We start from the raw sequence: 21,325 nt of genomic DNA on the forward strand, positions 1-21,325 counted from the left end.
GAGGCGGGTGAAAAGCCAAGTTCTTTCGGTTCACCGAACCTCTTGTGGCCAGAGGGGACAACTGAAGAGGCAGGTCTCTTCCTCCCGACACACCTGCAACCCGGGCGGAGCGGAGCCAGCCCAGGCTAGGGGACCGCAAGTGCCCAGCCATACCCCTCACCTGCGGCCGGAAGCCCGGGGGGTCGCGGGGACTGCGGAGCGTCTGGGACGGGTCAGCGGGCTCTGTGGAGCCGGAGGGCAGTGGCAGCCAGGCCTGGCGGCTCCGCGTCCCCGCGGGGGAAGTTTCTTGGCCCGGAAAGGTGCAATTGTGTGCAGCTATTCCTGGTATGTCAGGCCGCAGGCTGTAGGGGCACCGCCTCCCGAGAGCCTGGGACAGGGAAGGCTGGCAGAGGCGGGAAGGATGCGGGCTGGGGAGCATCTCCCCGCCCAGATAGTCTGACCAAAGTGGTGGCAGCAAGGACCCGGGCGAGGACCGGAACGTAGGGGGTGGGCTGGGGCGGGGCCACTGCTGAGGGCGGCGATCAAGCTTACGACTTTTGAAGTTCCCAGGAGTCCCGGCTCCCGCTGTGCACCGCTTCTAGTCAACTTCTTCACCTCCCCTCTTCGCCCCATTCTCTCTTGGTTTGATCCGATTTCAGGAGTTTCGAGAAAGCAATACCTGCAAGTTCTGCTAGGTTCCTGAACTTAAACTGCACGTCGCAACAAAGGGAGGGGAAGCGTCTGGGTCCCGGAGTGCACCCACTTAGCTGCTTTTTCCCCTCTCTTGCTCGAGTGATGGAAGGGATGGAGGACGCCGAGGCCGATTGCTCGGCTGCATTTGCAGAGGCTCAGAGATGGGTAGAGGTGAGTGTCTTTTTACAGCTCTTTGCAGATGAATTTGTGCCCTCCGGTCTGGAGTCTTTTAGTGACCGGGTTCCCAGGCAATCTAAGCTTATGTCCGGTGGACCTAGCTGAGGAAAGAAGAGGCAATTTGGGAAGCCGTGCAGATTCTCCCTTTCCAATACCCTGATGCCTGTCCTTCCTCGAACTTTCTTGTGGCTCTCCCAGAGCTTGCCCACTGGGTTTTGGTACCGTGCACCCCAGAGGACCAGTCCAGAACCAGCTTCCCCAGACGTCTCTGTGAAAGCATTTCCCAGAAAGCTGAACACAGAGCTAGGCTGGGGTCCTTGGGTGCATTTCTTTGCGATGTTGATACCTGACAGACACCTGGGTAAACAGTGTATTTAGTGTGAGTGTGAGTCTTGGGAGCTGGCTGCTGCCACCCTCCTCTACCCTTCATCCACTCTGGAGTTAAAAAACTAAACATTCTAGGCTCTTACAGAGGTCTTGCTATTCCAGCTGTGCCTCATAGATAAGGTCTTCCGTTCCCTTTATTCCTGTGAAGGAGAGACAGTCCCTGCGTTGCCTTCGGACTAGGCTATTTTATTCTGGAGTTGACAAGTTGAGGAGAGGGGGTGCGCATATGTATGGTTGTGATTGAACACCCACTCCTGTGTGCTAGCACTGTTACAACCCTCCAGTCTGAGATGTCTTTTTAGGATGGGTCGAAAGATTCCTTCCAAATGTGGGAATCTCAGTAGCTTCCTTCTTGTTATAAAAATGTTTCCTACACCAATATTGAAGTCATTTTGGAATTATTGGTGCCACATGCTACCTTTTCCAATCACTAGGAATTTAATCCAGGCCTTTGGGCATGCTTGACAAGAGCTCTACTCCTTAATCACACCCAAGTCCCTCAATAACATATTTAAATATTCAAATTAAGCTTAAAGAGTCCCTGGGTAAAGGAAGAATACCACGAAGAATGTCAGAGAGACTACACACACATATATATGTATATACGTATACATATATAATTTTATTTTCTTTAAAGAAACATATGTAGGGCTGGGGAGATGGCCCACTAGATCTCACTAGCTTGAGAACCTGAAGTCACTGCAACCCCAGGACAGACAAGGCCGTAGAGACAGAAGGATCCATGCGACTTGCTGACTATCTGGTCAGCTAGCCTAGCCAAAGTGGTGAATTCTATCTTCAGCGAGAGACGCTGTGTATTAAAACAAAAGACTAAGAAGAGACTTAGGGGGAAAACCTGGCATTGACTTTTAGTTTCCAAACACACACATGCGTGCTCACACACGCACACATTAAAGAAAAACATGTATTTATCTATTTATTTGGGAAAAATAAAAATAATGAATGTTAAGTGATGTCACATTTTTACTTTTCAGTAAAAGGACATGAGATGTTAGTGGTATTGCTATCTAGATGGTAGGGATGTGTCAGAAGCTTTGTGTTGGTGCCTTTATGGGCTGAAACTTTGAGTTGTCTCAAGGTGACTTAGAAAGATGGGAGGGAGGACATGGGAGGCTGGGAGAAGTTATAAACACTGTATTTGGAATGGAAATGAGAGTGGAAAAATCCCAGCAATGTCGTGAAGAGAAATAACTTTGCTCCTTCACAAACCTGGAAAAGTCAAGGCTTCACCTGGAATTTTCCACTAGTGGTGTTTGCTCTGCAGAATTTCAGAAAGCAAGTTAAACTCACCATTCTCCTTTTCATTTGAGTGTGGAGGATGGGGGAAGGGGGAATGGATGGGATTCGGGGGTCTTTTCATTCTTACAGGACTCCTGGTTGATTGGCAGGTGTTGGTCATTCAACTTCTAGGTGGTGTCAGTCTTTGCAAGACTTAGGCTTCTCTCAGAAAATGTGGATACAGATCATTTCACACCAGTAGTTGGTTTCTAGATCCTAGGAAGGTCGCTACTACTTGCTTGTCTAAGCACGCTTACAATTCTGTAAGAGTTCTGTGAAAAATTTGCATCCTGTGAACTCCTGGCAAGTGTGCAGAGATGATCATCGTGTGTGCTCACTCATCTTCCCCCTGCATCCCAGTCTACGGAAAGGCTTAGCAGCAGTAATTTGGTACATTCCTTATTCACAAAGACTGCAGTATTTCTAAAGCTCCTGCCAGATCCCTTTAATATGGTTAGAGAATTTAAAATTAAATGCTTTCCCGTCACACACCAGTTGGGCTACTGTTTAATGTTTGTTGAGAAAATTTTTGTATTTATATATTCTATTTTTTTTTTTTTTTTTTTTTTTTTTTTTGGAGACAGAGTTTCATTGTGAGGCTTTAGATGGCCTGGAACTTGCTATGTAGATCAGGATCAGGCTGGCTTTAAACTCATGCAGATCACCTATTCTGGCTCCAGAGTGATGGGACTAAAGGCATGCGCCATCATACCTGTCCACATATTCCTACTTAAGTTTTTGTTTGTTTGTTTTCTGAGACAGGGTGTCTCTGTGTAGCCCTGGCTGTCCTGGAACTTGCTTGGTAGCAGACTGGCCTTAAACTCAGAGAGATATCTGCCTGCTCTGGAGTGCTGGGATGAAAGGCGTGTGCCACCTCCACCTGGCCTCTACTAAAAATGTTTGTCAACTATGCTTTAGGAGTACTCTGTGCATTTGAAGTGTTGCCAGCTGATTATTTGGTCAGTGTTTTCTTTACAATTAAAACTTGTGTTTAAAATATTCTGTTGCCCAAAAGAATAGAATGTCTAACTCTGATCATCACAACCTATTGCTTTCAAGGACCCTTAGTTCAAAAATTAAGTGTTTCTCTGCCATTTTGGAACACAAACTGGATACTGACATCAAGTTCCCCTGTTGCTAATATTCTTGCTCTATCTTGTTCTTTCTGTTGATTTTTTTCTACATAAGCTTCTGATCCATACATCCTTTGTATATATTGTGTGTACACGCGTTATGACATGTGATATTTGCACAGAGTATAGCCTGCTATTCTATCTTCACCTATACTTTCTGCTGTGCTGGAGCTGGAGACTGAGCCTAGCTGCCTCACTTTTTTACTGGGCTCCCTACCCCACCCCTTCTGTTGCAGTGTTGACACTCCCAAGGTCAAGAAAGTCCAATAGCCTTGTCAAACTTTAAATGACGACTAGACTCCGTGTCAGTGTGCACTCTCCGTTTCCATTTTCTCTCTGTGATGACAAATACCCAATGTGTCATTCTTACAATCAAAATTAAAGCTATTCAAATTCATTTTGGGGGGCATTATGGAGCAAGCGGGATGTGAGGGCTATTGCCATTTTATTGATCTCTCTTTTCCTTCATTTTAAGTTATATTGAGATTCTTAGGAAAAATGAGAATACTAAAGAGGTTTTTCTACCTGGGGAGTAACTTTGCAGTGGAAATAAATGCAGGTGCGGTGCCCTTTAAGATAAGGCCGCAAAGTGATGTCGGATGAATCATCTAAGCGGAAACGTTGTTTGGAATATTTATAATGTAGCAGGGCTAGTTTATGATTAAACATTGGTTAAAACTGAGTTAGGCAATGGTTTGCAGCCAACTCTCTCCGGGCAAGGTCACGGAGTCGGTGGTGAAGTGGAAGAAAGCACAGCCTAGACGGACTCACTAATTTTAGTGTGCTTCTGCTGTACCTTTTAATTTCCTGTACCTAATAGTTGCCTCTGTCTGCTTAGGGACAAACCCTTAACTTAAGCAGATAGAAGACTGATGAGATTGAAAACCAGAAATGCTCCTCCTCGCCTCGCCTGGTCTCTGGTTTCTAGTCTAGTGAGTTCATGTTGCTGTCCAGGCATGAGGGTTGAACGCTGCTGTGCTGATGGCTGGCACAGACCAGGCCCGCTTGACTCACTACCTCCCTGCTCACCTGTCCTACCTCTTATCTCGCGGTCTGGGTCCTTTAGTATCGCTATCATCCTGTGAAAAGATCGAAGGGTGCCAGCTTGGGTACACTGCCAACTCCAGTACCAGAATAAGAGTCCTGGATCGTTGTTTGCTTCCTTTTGGTCCCCCACCCTTCAAAGACATTCTTTCGCTGTCCTCTTACTTATTTTGTTTGCCTCTTGCTAAAGAATTTTAAGAATTTAAAGAATTCCTTGGTTTTAAAAAAAATTGTACTTTCTGGGTCTACTATTGATATAATCGAAGTTCTACCCCTCTTTCTCTCTGAACTGTATCCTTTCTAACCATGACTGCCAACCTCAGGTCTGTAAGATACTGAATGCTCCCTGCACACCAATGTTTGACTTCAGGTCAAACGGAAGTCTCATGAATGTGTACTGGTGCTTTTCAAACGCAGATAAGCGTGACAAATATCCATTTAAAACTGTTTCTAAATTCAGAGAAGCACATTTGGTAACAGGTGTAATTTTCTTTCTTGGTTTGTTTTTGTTTTGTTTTGTCTTTTTTTTTTGAGACAAGGTTTCTCTGTGTTCTGGAACTCACTCTGTAGACCAGGCTGGCCTTGAACTCAGAGATCTGCCTGCCTCTGCCTCCTGAGTTCTGGAATTAAGGATGTGTACCACCACATTAAAGCAATGCATGTAACTTCAATTGTCAAGTTGAATTATAAAGTTTCTTGGTATAGTGAAGTTAGTGTGATATACAAAGAGGGTAACCTATACTTGTAACAAATAGCTATGTCTCAGTCAATCACAAGCATCCTACTGTTCAAGTCATGGTCAAATAAGACAAATATCAGGTGTAACCAATGGAGTGCTAGCTCTACCCCACTTCCATTTCTTACGTTATTTCCTTTTCATGCTCAACAAATATAATCTTCCCATGGTGGGGTGGAATCATCTCCACTTTTGGGTCTGTATGGCTGTTATGAAAACCACTGAACCACAGCACTCCATTTGTCTTCGCTCTTGCAGAGGACTTGAGTTTAGGTCCTGGACTTCACCACCTGTAACTCTAGCTCTAGGAAATCTGATGCCCTCTTCTGGCCTCTGTGGACTCTTTGTGACAATGGACATGTCACACACACTCACACATACACACAAACATACATAGATGTTCACACATGCATAACATGGACACACACATTAAAAAGCATAGAAAGTCATCTAGGCGGTCCTTATAGCCGCTATTGTATAGATGCTTTCTCCAAGCATAAGCCTGGTCTTGTCAGTTCCTTGCTTTCTGAGAAGTCATATGAACATTATTTATTTTTATAAATGTTTTTAATGAAACTTTTTGAAGTCCATAATCCTTAACATGTCACTCATTGTCCTTTGCAATCTCGTCCCATTTATTTACTTTCTTCTTATTTTTTGATCCTTTTCTTCATAACCGTGTAGTTTTCTCCTATCAAGCCCATGGTATTTGTGTAGTTTAATGAGATGTTGACTGAAGAGTGACATTTTGCATAAGAAGTGCTGTGCCTCCCTATGCCTACTGAACAGTTTTCCTCCCTCCATGTTGGCAGGTATGAATCACCCTGTAAGTCAGGAATTTTTCGTTTTTCAATACTCAGGTTAAATCGCCCTCACGTGAAATTCCTTCTGAACTTAAGACCTTTGCTTCTGCCACTTCCTGTCTTTCAGAGAGATCATCCATTTTCTTACTGTCTGTTACAACAGCATTTGCTTTTCCATCAGAGATGAGGAGCTGAGGGCACCACAGTATCCCTCTCTTGAGTATTGGGTGTGGTGCCTGGCAGTGCTTGCTCAGTACAGGCAAAATCTTAAGGCTAGAGCTGCAACAGGTTTAAAATGTAGCATTTTTGAGGATCACAACTCGTTTCTTCTCCCAGTGGAGAGTAGTACAGACTCTGCTGCAGGCCTCTGGTGAAGACTCCAACATCACCATCTGGTGATTGACAGCACCACCGGATCCCTACTCGAAAGGCCACATGCACACTGAGGGACAGCCCAAGTAGGCCTACGGAGTTGGACAGGGCAGCCTTTGAGACACTAACACACTTGTCTACTGGGATGGGATGTGGTAGCTTTCAAACACATGAGCTATGCATACAATGTAAGCTCAAGGAATGGTTGATAGCCGTGTGTTCTTACTGAGAAAATGTCTTATATACCGAGAAACACATAGGTTTCGAGTGGCCACCTGTGGGAGCTCTGTGTACTAAATCTGCAGCGCATCGGTCAAGAAATAGATAGCCTGTGCTTCTCACTCCAGGAAATTCCCTTCTAGAAGGCTCCAGTGGGTCCCACCTCTTCTGTGAGTGGCTTTGTTAGCACTCTGACCTCCAGCTGCATCGATTTCTCATGTGTTTGGATAGCCAAGAAGTGTCCTAATGACATCCCCCCTCCTTTGTTATATGACATTTCACCCTTTCTTGAACAAAGTATCTGTTTGACAAATTTAAAAAAAAGGGGGGAGGCTCCTAGGAAAGGAAGAGGTGCCGAGAGGTCTGGGAATTCCTAAACTCCTTTGGGATGGGACAGATTCTCAGGACTAGGAACCACAATAGCCTGATTCCAGGAAGCCTGAACAACAGGCTGAAGGAGCTTCCTGAGGAACTGGGAGGGAACCAGCACTTTGGTACTGGAATCTTCTACTGGTGACTGAAAACTAGACATGGATGGGTTCATCAAGTCGTGGAGAGGACCGCTTATCCCTGCAGTGCATCGACGGCCTTGAATCAGCCGCAGACTCGGACCCCCTAAGTCAAAGGGGCCGGGTAACAGCTTGAAGTGAATTCACTATCCCGAGCAAGACTCAGATATTTTGGATAAAGTTAGAAAAGTTGGCCTTTGCCCCTCCATGAGCAGATGAGTGATGGATGGCCCTTGTGCTTTATCTCAGAGCACTGGGTGTCTTCCCCGTTTAGGTAATAGACGACTCCTTGGGTTTTCACGAGTGAGGAAGGCGAGGTTAAGACCAGGAGGGTTGCCTCATTTCAGTGAATCACCAAGGCTAACCTGAGTCACAGATGGCGGTGTTTCTTCAGAAACTGGTAAAGCATAGATGTCCTCGAGTCCTTTCCTCTGTGTGTGTGTGTGTGACAAGGAGGGTGTGGACTGACCCAATCAGCTTTGGTACTCCTTGCATTCCCTCTTCCCCTGGATACCAAGTGCCTGTTCAGACTTGAGGTGTAGTGCTGTCTTGCCCTACAAGTTCTGGACAGACAGATCTCAAATGTTTGATAAATGAATATGTGCTTATGTCCAGCCAGAAGGCTGGCTTATTTAATTGTTGCTTTTAGATCTTAAGCCTGCTACCTATCAAGAGTGTGTCGGGGCCCAAAGAAATGATAAATTACGCATCGCTGGGCTTGCTCTTTAGTTCCCGAAGGTAATTATTGGGTGTGTTTCTTTAAAAACCTGTTTGATGTGCTGAAAGCTTCATAAGGATAATAGCTGTTGTATCTGCGCAACACTGAACCAGAATGGCTGAGCCAATCAGCTCCTTTGCTAAAGAGATGAGGCTCGTAGGAAACCTAGAGATGAATCACAGCAGCCCAAGCCAGCAGTCTTTCCAGAGGTTAATACAGCAGCACAGAGAGCAGAATTGCAGACTGCTTCTCAGCCTCGGGCACAGCGTGTTCAGCCCAGGGCTCAGGTGTCTCTTGATGATGGTACGCAATGCCAGAACTTTAGCATCATAGGAATGGAAGGGCATGCAGGATAGATCTTAGAAAAGCCCTGCCTAGGATTAGTGGGAAGAATTTTTAAGAGGTTGTTGGCCACGGTGCGATAATTTGAGTGCCATCAGAGCATGCAGCGTTAATGGGTGCTGGCAGGAACACCTCCGCTTACCTTAGAGACTAGCACGCATTATGAAATGAAGTGTTCTTACTGTACATATGAAGTCTTTTGTTCTGACAGAAACACGCCAGTTATGGAAAAGAAAAGATTTTTAATAGCTTCCCACCATCATTTCTCAGCATGTTAATTATCAAATTAATATAGCCTTGAATTTTATATTGATGGGATGCTTGATTTCAACAATTGCAGTTTGGATCGCTGACTTGAGCTTCATAAAACAACAAAAACAAAAATCACTAAATGAACTTTGGCTTGTGACTAGAACAGAATTTTTAAGAATTCCTGAACCAGCCCAATACATGCTTCTGCTATTTTGTGCTACATGTTTATGTGAAACAGCACTTTCAGCAGTGATAATTCTAAAATCAAAATATCAACTATCCTGCGATATCAGCTATTCTTCTCATATTTAATTCTTTATATTAAAAGGCACATCAACTTCTCAGTATGTGAATTAGTTTTCTGTAATAAATGACCAATTCCATGTATATCAAAGAAAGTGTTTTAAAATAAATTTATGTATGCTTTATTAATAGTAAATGTTTGATTTTTATACTTATCATACTTATGTATATACATAGAGTAGCATAAAACCTGCTAGGATGGGACGGGGTCATGAATCTGAATTATACCAGAATGAGTTGACTTAAGTGATCAGTGATGGTTTTGTCAAGAAGAGTGAATAGCTGAAGATATAAATAAGTGAACTACTTAGTGCTCAATAGGTAGCAGAAAGTCTTTCAAACTGGGAACCTTTAAAGATTGATTTTACTTTTAATAGTGTGTGTGTGTGTGTGTGTGTGTGTGTAGGTGTCATGGTATTCATGTGGAGGCCAGAGGACAGCTTTCAGGAATTAGTTTTCTTCTTTGACGGGGTTCCAAGGGTTGAGCTCAGGCTGTCAGGCTTAGTGGCAAGTAGTTCTACCTGTTGAGAATCATTTTGCCTGTGTGTGTGTGTGTGTGTGTGTGAGAGAGAGAGAGAGAGAGAGAGAGAGAGAGAGAGAGAGAGAGAGAGAGAGAGAGGCAGAGAGAGAGACACACACACAGAGACAGAGGGACACACAGACACACACACAGAAAGAGTGAGACAGAGAGAGACAGAGAGAGAGAGAGAGAGAGCGTGCGCGCGCGCGAGAGAGCGAGCTATCCACTGAATTTTATTATGGTTTCTTGAACAGGCACAGTGTGATATTCTGTACTGGAGCAGTTTATCAGCGGCCACACCACTGAAGAGAGTGACATTTCCTCTCCCATCAGTTAAGAACCGTCGATAGTCCTTCATGGGGCCTTATGAGCCTTTATGATGAACATCTAAAGATTATGTCTGCATGTGTGTCTGTGTGTGGGTTTGTGCCTCTGCGTGTGTGGTATCCCAGGAGGTCAGAAGAAGTTGCCAGTTCGGTGTGACAGGTGTTTTTGAGTTTTGTAATGTAGGTGCTGGAAACTGAACTTGGGGCCCCCGGAGAGCAGGAGGTGGTCCTTGGGCTAAGCTCTCTCTTTGGTACTAGGAGCCTTTTTCTATGGACACATTGAGCCAGTGTATGATATAAGTCATATCTAACTAAATTTTGATCAGACATCTCAGGGAAGTGTTGGCATATGGCCTACATTTATGTTTCCTTTGTCAGTAGTTGATCATGCTTCAGATTGCACAGTTGTTGCCAACCTCATAGTAAACTTTGGCTTTGCAATTCTTTCTCATGAGGACTTAAACTTTTATCCCATAAAAACAGAAGAAAGAGTAAGTCTGATGTCTTTGCCTTTTAACTGCTATCTGGTCACTTTCTTAATGGGGAGAAACTTGTCGATCTATGAAGAGCGCCAGGCTTCATTCATGTTGAACAAACACCCTACCCCTTGTACTTGCTACATTCTACCTCCAGGTCCCAGGTTTGAAACCCCAGACTGTAGAGCCCCACATGTTCTTGTCACCGTTTCCTGTCTCGTGTCTTACAGCCTCCTCCATAGTTACTTTCTACTCTTCTTCAAATACACAAAGAAGGTTTTATCTTAGGGTCTGCTTTTTGTGGGGACTGTCTCCTCTCGTGGAAGGCTATGTCCTCATGCTGCTCCTTTGCTCTGTGTTCGTGACACTCCCTGTCACTCGTTTTTGTACAGAGAAAGTGTTTGTCTGGCAATCCCACCAGAACCCTAGTGTCTAATGAATGAGGACTCATTTCGCCTTCAAGCTCGGAATAGGGCACTCTGTAAGTGTTTTCTGGGCAAGCAAATAGATTAAAGAGTGCATGTCTTTTAATGTTTAATACTTGACATCTTTTCAGCCTCTGATGTAACTGACTTTTCCTGGCTCAGCTTCACTCAACACCAGAAGTTAATTTTGTCATGTTAGGATTTAGTTTTGTTTTTTTTTTTTCTTTTCAGCTCAAGATTGAGCAAGTTCTAGGCACGGTTGTTGAAAAGCAATTTCAAACCGTGAGAAATTGACTCTGCTCAATCATTTCTAAACTTGCCGCAGAAGAAACAAATACAGTAAGGAAGCCATGCAAGAAAAATTGAAGGGTGGAGGTGAGCCGTCGTAGCTGATGCCTCTGCCGTGGACAGGGCGGCATCATGAAACTGTGGGAGTCTGTTTATGCCAAAGCACTCACTGGTTCCAGATTGTGCGATTGCAGCCTCTCTTAGTGACTTTTCTATTGCTATGAGCAGACACCATGACTAATGCAAAGAGTTTATTGGGACTTTTAGTTCAGGGGATGAGTCCATGGTGGGAGGCATGGCAACCGGCATGCAGGCAAGTGTGGCGCTAGAGCAGAAGCTGAGAGCTTACGTCCTTATCCTCCAATCGGAAGGAGCGTAGAGAAAGCTAACCGGGAGTGAGCATTGTGGACTTTTGAAATGTCAAAGCTCACCCCCATTGACACACCTCCTCCAACAAGGCTACACGTCCTAATCCTTACCAAAGAGTTTCCCCTACTGTGGACCAAGTATTCAAATCTATTGGCCTATGGTGACCATTCTCATTCAAACCACCATGCAGAGGTGCAGAAAATACCTTTAGTATGTCCAGAGACAAAAGAAAACAATAGCTTGATTTGGTGATGCATACCTGTAATCCCAGTAAATGGGAAGTAGAGACAGAAAGATGGCAAACTCCATGCTACCCTGCATCATATCTCAAAACGTCCTTTGAAGGGGGAAGGAATAAAGCAATGGGCCATTTGAGAACAGCAAATTTTCTCCCTCCTGCTCCAACACAGACACTAGGACCCCCTATATTTTTGTAGTGCTATGCTTTACGTACATTTTTAGAGGAATTGTTCTGGATGACTACGTACATCTAAGCATGGAAGCTTTCAAAGGAGCTCTGTCCAGAGATGAAAGGCAAAGGAAGACTGAATGAAGATGCCCATCCACTTCTGTATTGGTACACGCTGACTTTCTCTCACCTCATCCTGTTGCTGTTCTTCCTGACTGTCACATAAATTAAAGGGCACTTGCTTTCATTATAACTTCTTTTTAAATAAATGAGGAGGGTGAAGCTCAGAGATGTTGAGTTTCTTTCCAAAACCACACAGCTCACACTGGCAGAACTGTTGGTAGAAGCAGTATTTGACCTTAGCTTTGCCTGCAAGAAAAATTTGAGGCTATCATCTGCTCAGCTGGTTGGTTTCTCTGCTCACCCATCTTTGGTGGCTGGAACTGCTATGTTGACATGCATACCTCCTGCCCAGTTATTAGCTGCTCCTGCATGTGAAGCTTTCTTGCTTCGTTTTCTTCTTTCACAACTGGAATTTAAAAACGGGGGAGGGGAAGCTTCAGTTGTGGGAATGAAGATGTACTTGGGTTGGTAGAATGCTTGCTTAGCTCACAGGAATCCCGAGGTTGGTTCCCCTGAGCTCCATAACCTGGGCTCAGCGAGGGCTGTGTGCCTGTGATTCTAACAGTTCGGAGGTGGAAGCAGGGAGATCAGAAGTTAAAGGCCATTCTTGGCTCTGTTGTGTCTGGGCCTGTGGTGAGTTGTAACATCATGGTGTGAGGCATGTAGCAGAACATGTAAAAGCTCACATGGTGGACACAAAGAGGGAGCCTGTGAAGCAGCTCATGTGGTGGACAGCAAGTGGGGACCTATAAGAGATACACCTTAAGGACCACCCCTTACCCCAACCAACACACACACATATGTCCTCCAGTCAAGGCCCTGAAGTTTCCAGAACCTCCCCACATAGTGCCACCAGGTGTGCACCAAGCCTTCACCAACACACCAAATGGACATTTCCTCCTCCTCCTCCTCTTCTTTTTCTCCAGACTGGTCTCCGGCTGTTCTGGAACGCTCCCTGTAGACCAGACTGGCTTCGAACTCAGAGATCTTCCTGCCTCTGCCTCCTGAGTGCTGGGATTAATTAAAGGCATGTGCCATCACCATTGGACCCACAGGGACATTTCTTAATTCAGATTGTAACTGCCCATAGTGTGTAACAACCGACAGAGTTCTGAGCTCTGAGAAGTTAAGAGGGAAGGGGAGCTGTAGGCCACAAAACGCAGAGAGCAGCTAAGGGGAGCTCTAGTTTTATGGAAGAGATGTAAGAAAAGAGGACATTCAAGAATGCTTAGGGTTGTGACGATTGAAATTTGCAGGAGAGTCATCTCCTGTTTGTTAAAAATACAAGAGTGCTTGTGGGGACGCAGCCAACCAAGGTCACCACCGTCCAGACAAAGGCCCTTCTGAGAGAGGAGATCAGAGGAGCTAAGGTACCAATGTTCTCTCAAAAAGAACATCTGTGTATGTTAAGAGAGTCATTCCTATGTCAGCCTGCCTTACTGGAAATTTTAGAGGCAAAAGGGGATTATAATCAAAAACAGCAAATCTGAAGGACTTACTGTGGTCTTCTGTGGGAAGTGTTCAAGCTGAAACCCTATTGTTCGGAAGGTCCTCTTCCTCCACTGCGGGCCATCTAAGCGTCATCTCCTCTCCCTCACTTTCCCCTCCCTGCACAGGGAAAACCAGCTCCTCCTTCCAGCGATTTTAGCTCAAAACAACTCTTGGGAATATACCCTAGAGATTCCCTAGCATACTACAAAAGCATTTGTTCAACTATGTTCATAGCAGCACTATTTGTAATAACCAGAACCTGGAAACAGCCTAGGTGCCCCTCAATAGAAGAATGGTTAAAAAAGGTGTGGAACATATACACATTAGAGTTTTACTCAGCGGTAAAAAATAATGACATCTTGAATTTTGCATGCAAATGGATGGACATAGAAAACGCTTTACTGAGTGAGGTAAGCCAGACCCAAAAAGAGGAACACGGTATGTATTCACTCATAAGAGGAAGAGACTTTTATTTGCAAATTTTAGAATTAATGTGTGTGAATGGTCTTAGTTTCATGACTCTAAAAGTCATGCTAACCAAGTTTCATTCATGAATTGGTGAAACTTTCCTAACCCACACAGTTCCGCAGAGTTTCCTCAGAATGGAAGATGTGTTCTTTTGGTTCGTTGTTTCTAGATTCTTTTCTCTGTTCTGGCATCATGGAGGGGTGAGGACGGCAGATTCCAGGCAGTAGCATACAGGCATGACCTACACATGACAGACAGCAGGACCAGGTGTAAGGAGCAAGGTGTGCAATGCTCCTAAGCATAAGTTCCCACACGGTTGAGAATTGCACATGGCATAAGGTTAAGACAAAAATAATGAATGCGAAATAGTGGAGGTACTCAACAAATATCGATCACCTGGATGATCATTGCCATTCTGCTTGGCTCCTTATATCATGAAGATGAGACAATGAAACGTTAATTCCTTTCCCAGGACGGCTATTTATCTAGTGTGTATGTATCGCTATGTGTTCATTCCATGCTGTATTTAGATATCTTTTTCTTTATTTCGATCTTTGAGTTATAAAGATGAGGGTTTTGTTGTTGTTGTTGTTAATTGTTTTTGTTTCTTTTTCTTTGAGAAGGAGTCTTGCTGTGTAGCTCTCTGTTGGTCTGGCACTTGCTACGTAACCGGGGTAGCCTCTAACTTACAGAGATCTGCTTGCCTTTGCCTCCAGAGGATTAAAGGCATGTCATACCACACCTGACTACACAAATAAGAGTTATGGTTAAGAATTTTATGCATTCTTATGTGTGTGTGTGTGTCTGCTTGCGTGTGTGTGCATGCACATGTTCATAAATACTTGCAGAGGTGCTAAGTTGGTGTTGAGTGTCTTTCTCTATCTTGCTCCACTGTGAGGTTGAACCCATCCATTCAGACTAGTCAGCTAGCCAGCAAGACCCCGTGACCTGTGTTCCAAATGCCGAGATTTCAGTTTGCTGTCATGCCTGCCTGACTTTGATGTGGGTCCTGGGGATATGAATTCCAGTCCTCAAAGCAAACATTTTATCTACTAACATTTCCTCAGCAGTCTTTCTTTCTTTTTCTTTCTTTCTTTCTTTCTTTCTTTCTTTCTTTCTTTCTTTCTTTCTTTCTCTTCCTTTCTTTCCTTTTTTCTTTTTGTCTGTCCTTTTCTCTTTCTTTCCCTCTTTTTTTGTTTTGTTTTCCAAGATAGTGTTTCTCTGTGTAGCCCTGGGTGTCCTGGAACTCACTCTGTAGACAGGGCTGGCCTTGAATGCACAGAGATCTGCCTATCTCTGTCTCCTGAGTTCTGGGATGAAAGGCATGTGCCATCACTGCCTGGCCATCCTGCAGAGGCAATAAAAATATCCATGTATCCTTAAGGGCTTGAAGTCAGAAAGGACAAACACCTGGAGAGCAGTCATCTTGTCTAAGGATATTGCTTTTGACATCTTCTCCTTCCTACCCACCCAGCTTCAGTTTGACTGGTGTTACTACTAGTTCATTCTTGTTGCATTAGTTACTCTTGCTACTGTTAGAGTATACTTGACAAAAGCAGTTGAAGGAATTGCTCATTTCCTGTACAGTCTGTCGTGGTAGAGAAAGCGTGGCGGCACGAATGTGAGGTGACTGGTTGACTTCTTCTACAAGGAAGCAGGAGAAGAGGAATGGTGGTTCTCAGCTCACTTTCTCCTTTGACAGAATCTGGGACCCCATGGAATAGTACCGCCTACACTGAGGGGTACATCTTCTTCCTTTAAACCTTTCTGGACACAGATATGTGTTTTCATGGCTGGTTAAATCCAGTTAAGTTGAGAATTAAGATGATCCATAACAGTGTTGGAGAGATGGATCAGCAGTTAAGAGCACCGGTTGCTCTTCCAGAAGATGAGGATTTGATTCCCCATCCAAAATGGTGACTCATACTCATAGGTAGCTCCAGTTCTAAGTGATCTCATGCCCTTTTCTAGCCTCATTTGGTAATATAGACACACGGTGCACAGCCGCACAAGCAGCCAAAACATCTATAAACATCAAATAAAAGTAAATAAATCTGAAAAAAATTTAAAAAATGATCTGTCACGCCCATTAATAGATTTATAAGAAAAATGTAAGGCTAGTTGACCTAAGGGAGACGTTTTACACTGAAGGAAGTGAATTGCACATTTATCTCTCTGGAAATGTGTTCACATGTTCTTATACTCAGTATTCTTTCCTTTTCATTGGCATCAAGTATGATGAAGTGGGAATATAGATTCATGTATTAAGTTTTTTCCAAATAAATTATGTAAGGCATTTACATGTCTGTCTCAGCTATTTTTCTTTTTATATGCATTTTTCTTCCTTTGAATTACCATGTGTGTGTGTGTGTGTGTGTGTGTGTGTGCGTGTGTGTGTGTGTTTGAGGCAGTCATTCTGTTAATAGACCTCGTCTGCTGTATTCATTTTGGAAAAGACAATTGCCAGTTCTTTTCCAAGAAGGACGCTTTACGATGCCCTTCTAAAGCTGAACAGTTTTAGCAAAGAGACACTTTTATAGTGGATGAAAACGGGGAAGTGGATTTTTAGGTATTTTATTCAAAGGATAAAGTTTAGACAACTGTCTGTTTTTAAGCCAGTGTGCAAACATTTTTAGACTTGGCAAATGCTTGTCAGACCTGAAAGTCACAACTTGCCAAGTAGCTGATGCTCTTGAAATGTGGACTGAGGTCGGGTAGGAGAATGTGGGTGACGGCCACACTGCAATTTACAGTAATCCTTTTTATGTAAGTAAATGGCTCCTCTCGGCTTAATAATTTCCAGATGACTTTCGGCTTCCTGATGATTGCCAAGTCACTTCAAATTCGGGTTTCAATATCCACTTCCCTAACGGCAACCCTTGCTGCTTGGGATGTCCAAAGTGATGTTAAAATACTTTGGAAAACTAAGCACTTTGGGAAAATTGCAACTTAGGTGGGCTGTTGGGGGACCCAAACTTAAGATGTGGCCAGTGTCTCAGCATTTGGCGCGGCTTGTAACTAAAAGCTCTCAAGGATCTCTTGCTTGGGGTGTGTCCAGGCTTGAGAAGGCATCAAGTTGAAGAACCATGAGGAAGTCTTGCCAGCAACATGAAGAACTTTCCCAGAAGCCCACTTGATTCACGAGGGAGTCAGGAAAGCTCCTCATTAGATGTGCTTGTTACTGCTCCCCCCTAAGGCACTGCCATTGTCAGGGGATTGATGATGTGAGTTAGACAATGAGTGTCTGCCATGCGCACTTTCCAGTGTTTCAGCTTTTATAGTCTTTTCCTGTTTCATGATTGCTATTCCTGTATTAGCAACGCCCCCCTCCCACAATCCTGTACTATCCGTTACACTTCGTTCCTTTGTTTTTATTTTTCTCTCAACTTGGGTCTTCTTTAAGTTGAAAGCTTCTATGAAGCTTCTGGTGATTTGGTCAGCTGTCTTTTCTTCCAGTCCCCCAAGCTGTGCACTTCATGTAACTCTGCTCCAGAAAGATCCACTCAGTCTCTGCATTTTTGTCTTTTCTGGGAAAGGCTGCGTTCCCGGCCTCTGCAGGATCCGCTTGCGTGCCCTGCAGTGCAAACCCCATTCTGCCTCGCCACAGCTTCTGCTCCGTCCACTTTCTACGTTGTGGAAGTTTCTGCACTGTTTTCTCTCTTCTGCATCTCTTTGTCCTTTTGTGCCAATGTCTTAAGTTCCTGATCTCTTATTTTGTGTGGTTTTGAGGACCAATGGAGAGTAATAGTTTGAAAGCAGAAGGTGTGTGTGTGTATGTGTGTGTGTGTGTGTGTGTGCGTGCGTGCATCAGTGTGTGTTTGTGTGTATATGTGTACGCTTTGATGTATATTATAGAAAGTAGAGTAGAAAACCATGGACTGAATAAGGGCTTCAGTTATAATTTCACACAGTTAGAAGGTCACTCTATTAAGCATGTTAGAAATTTTTCCCTGGGAAAGCAACTATGAATCCAAGTCCCTGTAATGAGGTGAAGTGAATGGGATAGTGTAAGACAAACAGAAGGCCAAGCTAAGAGAAATAAAAAGGGAAAGCTCCTCCTGCTACTGTCCTAGTGTTTATAATGAGCCATACATGCAATCTTTGTATTGGTCACTTCGGAGACGGCATCTTAGCTCCATCTACACCTTCAGCAGCCCAGCTTTGACTTACATTAGTTCAGTCACCTGAAGGGCTGAGTGCAGAAAGAGAGGTGGTCAGTGCCTAGGGCCTACTGGATAACCTGCGAGGCATGAAGTGACTGTGTGAGGGTGTGTGCGTGGGTGCATGTGTGTGCACGTGTGTGTGTCTCTTTGTGTCTCTGTGCGCACATAAATGCACATGTTGATGATTGAGCTTAGCAATGCTGTTCTGCTGAGATGTACCTTTAGCCCAGGCATTGGTTTGTCAAAACATTGGGGGTACAAAAGAGTGTTCCTTTAAGAAAAAGACGGCAATTAATGGTTCCATATGCTGGCCATTAAGTCAGGCTGCCGCAAACATCTGCATCCTGCAGCTAAGAGAACTGGCCATCACATGGCCTAAGTGCTGTGGCATAATGCTTCTGTACTCCTTGAAGATGCATTGCTCTCGTTGTTAATAAAAAGCCGATTGGCCAGTAGCTAGGCAGGACTTTGGGGGCAGAGAGAATACTGGGAAGAAGGAGGGTGAGGTCAGAGGAGCCTCGAACTAGATGCAAGCTGTCTCAGGAAGAGTAAGCCTTGGTGAGAGAGCTGGGTTTAGGCCTGGGGCACTTCTGCAGGACCTGAACTGGTTCTGGTGGTAACTCTCCTTACACAAGAATGATGTGGTCCTCTACTTATTGACCTGTTATTGCTCTTTGCCACAAATGACACAAAAGGAGGTACCAAACTTGCTGGCTCCGTGCACAGAGCCTTTGAGACTCATTCCAGAACAATGGGAAATAGAACAGGAGCTCGGGGCTTTGTACCCAGTAGCTTTACTCTTAAGTTTTCACGGAGTGAGACTTGATTCTCAGAGCCTTAGATGTTGCTTCTGGAAAGACAAGATGCTGAGGAAGTGAAGGAAAACCATCGGCACAAGTGATGCAGTCTGTAACGGGCATCCCATTTTGTGGATAAGCAGAACAAACTCTCGGTCCATGATAACAATCCAGTAATTAGTTTTCCATTATTCTAGTAAAGCAAGACCTCAATCCTAGTGCTACAATCTACAGATCAGGAATCACTCACCGTTATGAAGATTATAAGTGCTTACATCAGGCGTTATCAATTTAGCTAAGATTCCTAATCTCTTAAGTGATTTTAGAGTTAGAAAATAAATCACACCAGGTATGGTGGCGCATGCTTTTAGTTCCTGATTGGGGGGTAGAGGCAGGTGGATCTCTGAGTCCTAGGCCAGCCTGGTCTACTGAGAAAGTTCTAAGGCAGTCAAGGAGCCAAGGTTCCACAGAGAAACCCTGTCTTGAAAAAAAAAAAACAAAAGAAATGCAAATAAAAAAGAAAAGTATAACTAAAGGGTTTTTTTCCTACTCACTAGTTTCTGAATAACCGCTCTGAGACTTAATATTATTTACAAACTGTTTGGCCAATGGCTCAGGTTTATTATTAACTAGCTTTTACATCTTAAATGAACCCATTTCTATTAATCTGTGTATTGTCACATGGCCGTGGCTTGTCACCTCACAGCTTAACTCTTTGGCAGCTGCTGGCATCTCCCCAACTCAGGCTTCTTTCTCCTTGTATTCAGTTTGACTTTCCCCCCTGGCTATATTCTACCCTGCCATAGGCCAAATCAGCTTTGTTATTAACCAATGGTAATGAAACATCATCACAGCACACGGAGAGGCATCTCACATCAGAAATGCAAAGCAGAAAATAAATCACTAAGGTTTATCAGTGAGTAGTGTTCCCAGCTGGAGAGCAAAGTTAAATTATAAAGTAGCAACACATTGGCTTATTTTTCATATTAAAGAAAAAGTTCTTTTCTCACTCTAACCATTATAAGACTCTGTCCTCCCCTCTTTCACCAAATAAGAAATTTGGAAAATTGTTGTGAAGTATTATTTTAACTATATAACATGGTGTTACATTTGTTTATACTGTGGACCATTACTTTAACTGTGTAAAGGTGTGTTATGCAGCATCTGTTTGACAGTGTAAGAAAGTGCATTTCATATGAAAGATGTGTTGCACTTGTTTCACCTTGCCTTCCTAAGGCACCTGATGGGGCTAACAAAAAGCAGAATGGTCAATAGCCAGGCAGGAGAGGGACAGGCGGGAGAGGCGGGCAGAGAGAATAAGTAGGAGGGGCGTCGTAGCCACACTTTGGAGTGACTTCTGTTGTGGTCCAGCCACAGTGGATTCTGGCTTCGTACATTCCAGGGTAGGGGAGTGTGGATTAGAAATGTTAGGCGGGAGGGTCAGAGATGCAAAAGAAATAGAGACACAGGATAGTACTGGGAAGGCAATTCAGTGAATACTGAATACTGAATTCGCTTGTGTTTAATTTTCATATGCTTTTATACCCTAATACAAAAGGGGAGGAGAAGGCCAAATACTGCTTTAACATGACACAACGGATGACCAGAACAGTGACTTGCTTTAGTATTTGAGACATCAAGTCATTATTTCCTGAGTGAAACATTTGATATTTTGGGCAAGATGTGCAGTGAATTAATACCCTAGAGTAAGTATCCTGTAGGCAACCACTCCCTATGTCAAACCTCCTATTTTAAAATGAGGGAGCAGGAATAGGCTTTGATTCTCTGACCTTTGCTCAAGGTAGAGGGGATCCATCTCTATGGGCCATTTTCCTATGCAAAACACCAAGTGACCACACCCTAGGCCAGGGTTTCTTGTTTGTAGCCACACCTATTGTCAACAACTTTGAAAGAGAGAAAATAAGCCCAGACTCGCTGACCTCCAGTCAGGGTTGGACAGGTTCACATCTGTGGGCCTTCATAGAAGAGAAATCTAGGAAGGAGAGAAGAAGAGAGGAGAGAACGAGGGAGAAAAAGGGGGGAGACGGCAGAGGGCGTGGAGAGGAAACAGGAGGTGCAAGATGGAAGAGAGGTAAAAGCCATGAGGGCAAAATATATGTTAATATAAATGGGGGTAATTCAAGTAATGAGAACTAGTGATACAAGCTTAAGCTATAGGCCAAGCTTTCATAATTAAGTCTCTGCTGTGTCATTTTTTTTTTTGTTAGCTTGAACCAACCGCCCCCCACCCCATCTATCTGCAGGAAATATATCGGGAGTCTAGAAGGAAATATCAGAATTCTCAAGGTTCACATGAGACTTTAGAGGCCGAGTGTGTGCTGCAATGGTAGAGAGACTGCTGTGTGTGTGTGGAGTCCTGTGTGGAATCTCTAGTCCCAAATAACAAACAAACAAATAAAAAATAAATAAAAATTTACAGAGGAAGGAAGGGAAGAATGGGGGAGGGAGAAACTTCAAAGAAAGGGAGCCCTACTAAATGCACA

General features: G+C 43.9%; 1 protein-coding gene across 18 annotated transcripts in view; it reads left to right on the forward strand.

Annotated features, from left to right (window-relative positions):
• Nucleotides 1-567: 567 nt before the first annotated feature.
• Lmo7 (LIM domain 7) overlaps nt 568-21,325 on the forward strand; it is a 203,707-nt gene continuing 182,949 nt past the window's right edge. For 3 of the 18 annotated variants that reach the window (XM_085698242.2, XM_048421712.3, XM_048421714.3), the window contains exon 1: nt 673-843. In XM_085698242.2, the coding sequence (XP_085554368.2) occupies nt 775-843 (69 nt within the window). In that variant the 5' untranslated portion in view covers nt 673-774. Of the gene's footprint in view, nt 844-21,325 lie in introns of all 18 variants that reach the window. The other 15 variants (XM_085698239.2, XM_048421711.3, XM_085698244.2 and 12 more) reach the window with 10 other exon arrangements.

This window comes from Myodes glareolus, chromosome 12 (assembly GCF_982192425.1).
Source record: "Myodes glareolus chromosome 12, mMyoGla1.1, whole genome shotgun sequence".
NCBI classification, from domain to species: Eukaryota; Metazoa; Chordata; class Mammalia; order Rodentia; family Cricetidae; genus Myodes; species Myodes glareolus.